The sequence below is a fragment of the Drosophila grimshawi genome, unplaced genomic scaffold, assembly GCF_018153295.1.
Source record: "Drosophila grimshawi isolate 15287-2541.00 unplaced genomic scaffold, ASM1815329v1 contig_848, whole genome shotgun sequence".
Taxonomy (NCBI): domain Eukaryota; kingdom Metazoa; phylum Arthropoda; class Insecta; order Diptera; family Drosophilidae; genus Drosophila; species Drosophila grimshawi.
Genome location: NW_025063692.1, coordinates 19862508 through 19872075, shown reverse-complemented (window position 1 = coordinate 19872075; position 9568 = coordinate 19862508). Strand labels below are relative to the sequence as shown.

The following is a 9568-nucleotide window of genomic DNA, read 5'->3' as shown; positions in this document are numbered from 1 at the left end:
TGAACCTAGAATATTATACATGTCTGCAATGCTATTCAATCTTCGACACTACAACAATAAAACTTACTTTTCGTTTCAGTTTTTAGTTAAAAGTTCTAAAATTAGTTTTATTTTTTAATTATGTGTATTGTTTTTGTTTGCTTTTGTTTTGTGATGTTTGCCACAGAACTTGAAGATAATTAACAAAATCGAAGGGAATTTTCAGCTATAAATTGTGCTGCGTGGCAGGCAAGAAGCATCACAAGCTTTTGGAGCAGCAACCTGAGAGCTACGATAACAACAACTACTAAAACTAGTTCAACCAACTAATCCCATTCTCAACATGAAGGTAAAAGGATGTGGAAAAGGATATTCTGCTGTGCCAACTAACTTTGACATTTTCAGGTATTTGTCTGCTTGCTGGCCACCTTGGCGCTGGCTAACGCTGGACAGCGTGGCGGCGGTGGTGGTGGCTATCTGCCAGGAGGAGGACATGGCGGTGGTGGCGGCCATGGTGGCGGCGGCGGTGGTGGCTATGGTGGCGGCCATGGTGGCGGCCATGGTGGCGGCGGCGGTGGTTTCAGAAATGGCGCTGGTCTCACCTCGCATGTGTCACAGGGTTACGGTAACACAAAGGTGCACATTGGTGGTGCTGGCGGAGGTGGTGGACGCGGCGGCTATGGCGGTGGAGGAGGTGGTGCTGGCGGCTGGAAGGGAGCAGGTGGTGGTGGTGGACGCGGCGGCTATGGCGGTGGTGGAGGTGGTGCTGGAGGCTGGCAAGGAGCAGGAGCTGGTGGTAGCGCTGGAGGCTATGGTGGCGGAGCTGGCGGTGGTGGTGGCTGGCAAGGAGCAGGAGCTGGTGGTGGACGCGGCGGTGGTGGCGGCTGGCAAGGAGCCGGAGCTGGAGGTGGACGCGGCGGTGGTGGCGGCTGGCAAGGAGCAGGAGCTGGAGGCTATGGTGGCGGAGCTGGTGGTGGTGGTGGCAATGCCTGGGGTAACCCGGCCGCATTCGAATATTCTGTGAATCATGGCGCCGGTTCCGGTTCATCTGCTGGCGGCGGTTCTGGCGGTGGTGCTGGTTGGTGGAACGATTAAAAATATATTGTTCAACTGAATTGAATGCAAATAAACGAATAAATGATTGCTTAAATGAAACTGATGCAATTTATGTTGGACGCTGAAAGTGCATTTATGACACACATATATATATATATATATATATATATATATATATATATATATATATATTGCTGCATGGCTTTAAGGCAAAAAGGAAACAAAAACAAGTTCGAACGTTGCAGTCGGACGTCTGATAACAGGTGTCACAGAACAGGGTGGGTGTAGCAAAGAAATACCGAAATTTGAAGGAGGTTCTTAGTAATCTCCCTTTCAAGTTTGATAACATAAGCTCTTAAATTAGTGAAGATATAGGATTTTACCGTTTTTGAAGAGGGAGTGGACGTTATCCGAAAATTCAGTGCAATCGCTTGACGATGGATGTGCTTTATGGATACCAGATTACTAGTGCCAGATAGCCCCAATGTCTTGACGAAGCTGGACACATCTACGACCACATAAGTATAGAATCGATGTTTATCTCCAAACCGTTAGTGATGATGAGGGCAGACTTAAAGTCTGTCGAATGTCTTTCCGTTTGAAGCTATATTGATTAGACTTAAGATTAATTGAATTGTTTGTTTTTGATGATAACTCAACCAATCCAACAAATATGTTATGCACCTGAAATGTTGCAAATATATAGCATATCGATTGAAAATTTAGTTGCTGTAAGAAAAGAATTTTTGTAAGAAAGGATATGTTGACCAATCCAGCTAATTAAAGGCTCCGATATGCAAATATTATTAAGATTTAACTACTTTATTATATTGCTTTATGGGAACTGACAACATGTGTGCTAAGAATGGCTGTCATTAAGGTACGCCATGGTCGTGGCACGGCCACCCACTGCCATCCCACCTAAGTTTTAGATCTGATGACTCTATCTCTAAAACTGTGTGCGATAACGTTTTCAGCAACTTATAGGAGTCGAAAGTGGACGCGACCAGAAATTTCTTCTTCAGATGATTGTCCTGGTAGTCTACCTCTTTCTTACCGCAAATACATATGACGCTCTTTGAATAAGGCTACCAGCGGCCAACATCTGGTGACTCGAAACTTAAAATTGTGGGAACTTTTTACTTTTATTAATTTGCGATAATCGAACTTGTCGGTTTTCCAGCCGTATAATCAAGTTTTAGCGCTTTATGTGACCCGGGCATAGACGAATATATATTTTAAGTTTAAAGTCGCTAGCTTCAAGGGCATCGAAAAAAGTTGACGGACATTGCACAAAACCCATATACTCTTCTACCATGCGAGTATAATAAGAAATATTGAGTATCTTGGGCACGCCAATAATTACACACAGACTTGCAAACTTGTTGTCTAAATTTCACAACAAACTTTCAAAATTTAAAAACGGTATTGTGACGTCGTTTGGATGAACTTAGAATATTATACATATCTGCAATGCTATTCAATTTTCGACACTACAACTATAAAACTTATGTTTCAAGTTTACTTTTTTTCCCTTTTGATTTTCGTTTCTTCTTTTATGATGTTTGATCATTAGCTAAATCGAACAGACTTTTCAGCTATAAATTGTGCTGCGTGGCAGGCAAGAAGTATCACAAGCTTTTGGAGCAGCAACCCGAGAGCTACGATAACAACAACTACTAAAACTAGTTCAACCAACTAATCCCATTCTCAACATGAAGGTAAAAGGATGTGGAAAAGGATATTCTGCTGTGCCAACTAACTTTGACATTTTCAGGTATTTGTCTGCTTGCTGGCCACCTTGGCGCTGGCTAACGCTGGACAGCGTGGCGGCGGTGGTGGTGGCTATCTGCCAGGAGGAGGACATGGCGGTGGTGGCGGCCATGGTGGCGGCGGCGGTGGTGGCTATGGTGGCGGCCATGGTGGCGGCGGCGGTGGTTTCAGAAATGGCGCTGGTCTCACCTCGCATGTGTCACAGGGTCACGGTAAAACAAAGGTGCACATTGGTAGTACTGGCGGAGGTGGTGGACGCGGCGGCTATGGCGGTGGAGGAGGTGGAGGAGGTGGTGCTGGCGGCTGGAAGGGAGCAGGCGGTGGTGGTGGCGCTGGAGGCTATGGCGGTGGAGGTGGTGCTGGCGGCTGGCAAGGAGCAGGAGCTGGTGGTAGCGCTGGAGGCTATGGTGGCGGAGCTGGCGGTGGTGGTGGCTGGCAAGGAGCAGGAGCTGGTGGTAGCGCTGGAGGCTATGGTGGCGGAGCTGGCGGTGGTGGTGGCTGGCAAGGAGCAGGAGCTGGTGGAAGCGGTGCTGGCGGCTGGCAAGGAGCTGGTGCTGGTTCTGGCGGCTATGGCGCTGGAGGCGGCGGTGGCAACGCATGGGGCAATCCGGCCGCATTCGATTATTCTGTGACACATGGATCCGGCTCATCTGGTGGCGGCGGCTCACATGGTGGTGCTGGTTGGTTGAACGATTAAAATTGTTTTGTTCGCAAGAAATTGAATACAAATAACTGAATAAATAAGTAACTAAATCAAACGGAAAATGCATTTATGTTCTTATAGTGTTGCCACATAGTTGATATTCGATTGTAGTAAAGCTTAAAGTCAAGAAAAAGCTTTTTGTTTGTCGGGCTTGAACGCTAGAGCGCGGCAGTGTGCAACAAGGTTGGCATCTCTAGCATCCTAGCTAAGCGCGTCGACACGCTATTACATGACTAAACTGTTGATTAGAACATTGAACAGTTTACAGGTGTCCTTTTTTTATTAGAATCACCTTCCGATAGAAATTCGTTACCGAAGTCATTCACTATTCGCTTCGTTATGAAAATTACTGACCACAGATGGCGCCCATGTTGCAGCTTACTGGTCTTCACTGACTTGAGCTATAGAGGGCGCTAGTGAGAGTGCCGGCAAGTTCGTTGCTGAAATGAAGTCTTTCGCTCAAGGTAAAACCTGTTTGCTTAACCATCTCTCGTGAGATTTGTATCGCATTCAGGCAAGGGTTAATGAAGTTCAATGTCAGAGCACTGTTTTGGCTGTGAATAGCGAAAGTTGAGTGATTACTCTTGGCTGCCCAACGGTATGCACAGCCAGATGAGAGAAGCTGGCTGACCGGTTGGACAGCTCAGTGACACAAGACAATGGAACATAAAGGATAAGGCTGATTAACTGGCTGCACATCAGGCACCGAAGCTATTTGCTTGCAAAATTTAACCACAATTAAATGCAATTCGCAATTGTTAACTGCTTTTGTTGTTGTGGTTAGTCTTTTTCGATATTTCTCGTGCTGTTAATTTATTGCCCCCCTCACTCCACGTGTGCGCTAATTTATCTTTGCGCTTTGATTTTTAGCTTCCGCCGTTTGCCTTTGTCTGATTTATTTTTTGTATTTGCTTGCTATTGAAATCAGTTGTGTGAGTATGTGTGGATTTTGCTTTGTGGATTTCGTTTTGTGGCTCGTCTGCTTTGGCGTCGATGTGTCTTGCATGAGACGTGCTCAGAACCTTGGCCAAGCCGTTAGCAGTTGTGTAGTTTTTACATTTTGTGCCTGAGATCAATTCAATTACACAAACAAATCAAAATTGTTAACGATTTTGAATGTGTTTTGTGTATTTGAATTTTGTATGTTTGGATGTGTTCAACTGGATTGCCATCTAGTAAATATTTACCGTATTGCATGTCTGCGTTAAGCATAGAGTAAACTTTACATTGTGGCATTGAGTGAAGACCAATTATTTCGTAACTCTGTGAAGCAACCAACTAATTCACGCCTGATACGAACAGAGCTTGAGAGACTGCGATTATAAATAAGAATGTTGTCACCTCTAAGTCCAATCTTCAATCTACAATCAAGAACACATGCCATAAACAAAAATTTTCTAATTTAAATTTCTTAGAAAAGTTTTGTCACGGGAAATATGTGAAGATTAAAGAAAAATTCTTCTAGTAAATTGTTTCCAGTTTTCTCAAAGTAAGAATGAACAATTAAAGATAAATTATAAATATTTGGTAAATAACGTTATATGTTGATATGTCTGTCCATATTTCAATTTAGTGTCTCAAGATCTGTAATTGGGGCCTTAAATATATATTATATTTTTATGTTATATATATATATATATATATATATATATAGCTATTTTATACATTACATTGCACGGCAATGGTATAATAATTGAATGTGAATATACAATATGTTTCTGTAATTGTCTTTGAGGGGGATTAATGTGGTGAATTAATCTCGCATTAAATATCCATTTTTATGTTTGCACCGGCTACCTTTATCTATTTCAATTTATACGTGTTGCAGTCTCATTAATTAACTGCTGAGCTCAGTTTGCTAAAATGTATAAGACATCTCTAACTACTTACAAAAAGGCAAAGATATACATAAGCATGTATCACGGTATATATTTACATATATAGATGATTATTTATGTGTACTGCTAATTGCTGCGGAAAGTCAGCAACTGCAGCCGCTTATGCAAATCAATTCCATTTATATACATATGTACATACGTGCATTCAAACACACCAACTTATTTATGCATATACGTATGCTCTCTGTTCCCATGCCACATTAAGCAAGGCTGCATTAAGTATAATTATAACTTTATGCCAGCTATAGTTTATGAGCGTCAAGAATACTGCAATCCTACAATGACAATGCTCAGTACATACGAGGTTCGCTCAATATGTTGAAGACATTAGTCTAATAATAAGAGTTTATTATAATGGAAAGATATTTCCTAAAAGCAAATCAGCTTGAATTAAAAAAATACGACAGTCAAACTTAAAATTCGGACATGATATTTTCATGAACAAGAAATATGGAACTTTATAGAATATAGTGTTTACAAATAGTACCATATACATTTTAGAAACCATAAGCCGCACTCGCATATTTATGGTTATAAAGATGACACCACAAAAAACAAAAATAATAAGCAACTTTACATTCACTTCTTCCACTAAACTTGTAATTTCATTAGCGTTGGTAAATAATTAAATATTTTAATTTCATGGCAATGCGATGGGAAACATCTTTTATTACATCTGTCGTAGCAGTAATGAATATTCTTCTATTGTAGCAGAACGTGTTACCTGCTAACCCAAAGAATGTATCTAAACATTTGTATCTCGATCTAATCAACATGCTGAAAAACAAAGGCACATGATGTGTTATTTAGACTATATTTTCACTTTGGTGCGACGGGAGCGTGAGGCCGCAAAAATGGTTAAGAATAGTGCTGCACGCTTCCACAATTCAAATCAAAAGATTTGGAAAAAAAAGTAAAAATATACAATGGTGACCGCATAAGTAGATCGTTAAACACGGGTTGCAAGAATTTCAGCAGTTTCAAATTGTTGTACCTCTAAATATATGAGTAATATTTTATGCATAATTTCGTATAACTGCTATAATCATTTTTTTTCAAAAGTTTTAATCATATTTTATGCCACAAAATTCACTTATTTATTCATTCTTAATTTTGTCGATTCCAATTTGCTAAAATAACTTAAATAAAGACAACAAAATAATGTTCGATTAATAAATATTAAAGTGTTTTATAATTTTAATATAAAGGAACAATTATGAAATATTCAAACATGGCTGACCTTATAAAAGTCTAAATTGAATAATTATCCAAATCATAACATTATTTTTGCTATATAGATAATGAATTTATAGCTAAAGAATATATACATACATATGTATGTATGTTTTAGTTAACCAAACTCGGAGTGTGCTAATGAAAATCGCCAGCGAATAATTTCGATTCGAGGATTCGAGCTTAGCATAAATTTTGATTAGGCCATAGTGCATTGAACTTTGGAAGTTTGCTAGTTCTAACCAAAGTATTATTTGTATTTTCTTAGTACCAATAACTACAAACATACATATATGTGTAAATGTATGGGTGTGTTCACATGTATATAGAATATGCCTAGTATGTTCCAATATATGTTTGTATAGCCTACAGCCCAGTCTATTGCCAATGCAAATATGTGCCAAAACATGGGCCATGGCGAAGAACCGGTTCTAGATAGCCACTATTTATAGGCGATGATGTTGATGGGAACGTTTAGATACTAGGCTAAGCCTTATGTTGCCAATTGAAGCGACTTGGAAACTAGCTTCCTGATTGACCGATTCCGCGTTACAGTTTACCTCTTTGCCAACTGTGCCGGCCACTTAACACGCTTATCGTGGGACGCCTTGAACTCCAAATGAGCAGAACACCTGAGCAGCTACTTGAAGACTATCTGTCAAAATATCATTTACCAGTTGGGCAAGCTCGCGATGTGGTCGACTGTTTGACAAACTGTTGATCCATTGAGGATGGTGTTTTTTTTTTGTCTATCTTTTTATGTGATCAAACGCCGTTAATTTGTTTGACTTGTTGGCAAATGAATCGACGAGCAGCGTTGTCAACGAAGGCTTGACCACAACGAGCAAGGTGATTATGCTCAACTAGTCGATACCCTGGAGTGGCTCACATACCTTATTAATGAAAACTCTACTCTTGGCTCTCCACTTTTGACAAAAGTTACTTGGTTACTTTACAAACTTTGAACTCGTGTGTTTCCTATTCGATAGTTCTAAAATAGTTTGAATACAACTGGCACAACTGGCAAGAAAAAGAAACTTTGTTAAATGTTCCTATATGAGAGCCTGGAAGTTAATTGAACACTTATTTGTATACAATCGCATACCAGATTTGATAATGAGTAAATATAATTTAGTATACTCTTATTTCACACATTTTAGTTTACAGGGCATTAACAATGCCCAAGACTAAGTCGCGCATGCGTAAAGATTTGCATACTTAGTTATCGGCGACAATCAGCAAACAAAAGGCCCGTCGGCTAGCTAGGCAAAAGCAAATACAAATCTTCAACATCGTAGCACATACAAATATGAAAATGTGTATTTTTAATACTTTTAATTGCTTAAACGATCAAAAGCAACAAATTGTCAAAGCATTGGGCCAGAGGTGAAGACTTTTCGTGTTTTCTGGTCTGGCATAAGCGCGCTCACGAGGAAAACAATACAATACGTTAACGCGATACTAAATTAAAAAAAAAAAACAGCAGAAAGAAAAAACATTGATTCAATTAATTGTATATTATTTTGAGTAAAAATGCTCATTTCCTTCATGACTAAATACACATCAATTGAATACCCTTATATTTTAATCTACAATACGAGCATTACAAAATAAAACAAATTTGGTTTTCATTCATGTGGTGCACATTGTGTTAACTCGGCCAATTTGTTGTTGAAAAACACCATCTCTACTAAGAGCACGTGCTTTATCTTCAATTCAAAAGTTAGGCTAATGTCTATGCTGAAGCTGCCATTGATGCTTTTGTGTTATTTACGCTATTCGATATTCGTAAATTCGAGTATTGGTTTCGACAACTTTTTTGGTATAAATGAGCGTTGAATTCACTGCTGTAGAATTAGTCAACGCTTCCGCTTGTCTTGGGCATCATCGAAATCAAAACCGTGATCGAGATCCAAATATATTGAAAGATGAAACCATTTACCTGCATCTTTGTTATCCTCGTTGCGCTGCTGGCCGGCAGTCAGGCATCTTTTGAAAGTCTTCTTGGTGGCGGCGGCGGTGGTGGCGGCGGTGGTGGCGGTGGTGCCGGCGGCATTATTCAGCTTCTGCAAAGCAAATTGGGTGGACTTGGCGGCGGTGGAGGACTTGGCGGTGGCGGACTTGGAGGACTTGGCGGTGGACTCGGTGGCAAGCTGGGAGGTGGTGGTGGCGGCGGATACGGCGGCGGTGGCTACTCTGGTGGACAATCCGGTGGCTACTCCGGAGGTTACTCAGGCGGCCATTCTGGCGGATATTCGGGCGGCTACTCAGGAGGCCATTCTGGTGGCTATTCCGGCGGCCACTCAGCGCCCTCTAAGGTGATCATTGTCAAAGTCGTCAACCAGGGGGGTTCGGGCGGCTATGGTGGTGATTATGGCGGCGGTTACTCCTCTGGCGGCTATGGTGGTTCCCAAGGTGGTTACTCTTCCGGCGGCTGGAACCAGGGCTGGTAAATAAATGACCGCTATCCAGTAAAAGCCTTCAAGCCAAGTTCAAACAGGGAGCCAAAAAGCTAGCAATTTAAATGTTGTTCAACTACATTTAAGTTTTTTTTTAACTGAATGTTTTTCAATTATTTTTAATAATTTTTTTTGGTTAGTTTTAAGCTGCAAATAAATGCAAAATATAAACAGAAAATTCCAATTGAAATTAATGAATTTAAATCAAATGTTTCAAACCGAAACGAATTTTGGTTGCGATTCTGATTCTGGTACTTAAATTATATAAATTCCGGTAAAGCTTCCAATATTTTTGCAAATTCTTCTTAACGGCATTGGTATTGAGTTCTGTTGGACGTAACTCTCAAATATCAGTATAATACCAGCTGGTTTCAGGTGGCAAATAATAAAATGATCAACATCGGAGATATATATCTATAGCTCGGGTGATTTCTTTAAATGTTTAATGAAATTAACATGTCAACAGG

The 9568-nt window shown here is 40.5% G+C and overlaps 2 protein-coding genes across 2 annotated transcripts; both read left to right on the top strand.

Moving 5' to 3' along the window:
* Positions 1-209: 209 nt before the first annotated feature.
* LOC6565512 (glycine-rich protein 5) lies at positions 210-1074 on the top strand. The gene is made up of 3 exons (XM_032738117.2): positions 210-328; positions 385-742; positions 788-1074. The coding sequence occupies exons 1-3, from the start codon at positions 323-325 to the stop codon at positions 1072-1074; spliced, it is 651 nt and encodes a 216-aa protein (XP_032594008.1). The 5' UTR covers positions 210-322.
* Positions 1075-2710: 1636 nt separating this feature from the next.
* Positions 2711-9152, top strand: LOC6565513 (acanthoscurrin-2). The gene is made up of 4 exons (XM_032738118.2): positions 2711-2756; positions 2813-2969; positions 3057-3155; positions 8803-9152. The coding sequence occupies exons 1-4, from the start codon at positions 2751-2753 to the stop codon at positions 9093-9095; spliced, it is 555 nt and encodes a 184-aa protein (XP_032594009.1). The 5' UTR covers positions 2711-2750; the 3' UTR covers positions 9096-9152.
* The last annotated feature ends 416 nt before the right edge of the window (positions 9153-9568 follow it).

Coding starts and splice junctions, on each gene's coding strand:
- LOC6565513 (XM_032738118.2), top strand. Junction 2,970..3,056: donor CGGCCATGGTGGCGGCGGCG/GTGGTTTCAGAA, acceptor GTACTGGCGGAG/GTGGTGGACGCGGCGGCTAT. Junction 3,156..8,802: donor TGGCGCTGGAGGCTATGGCG/GTGGAGGTGGTG, acceptor GCAAGCTGGGAG/GTGGTGGTGGCGGCGGATAC.
- LOC6565512 (XM_032738117.2), top strand. Junction 743..787: donor CTATGGCGGTGGTGGAGGTG/GTGCTGGAGGCT, acceptor GTAGCGCTGGAG/GCTATGGTGGCGGAGCTGGC.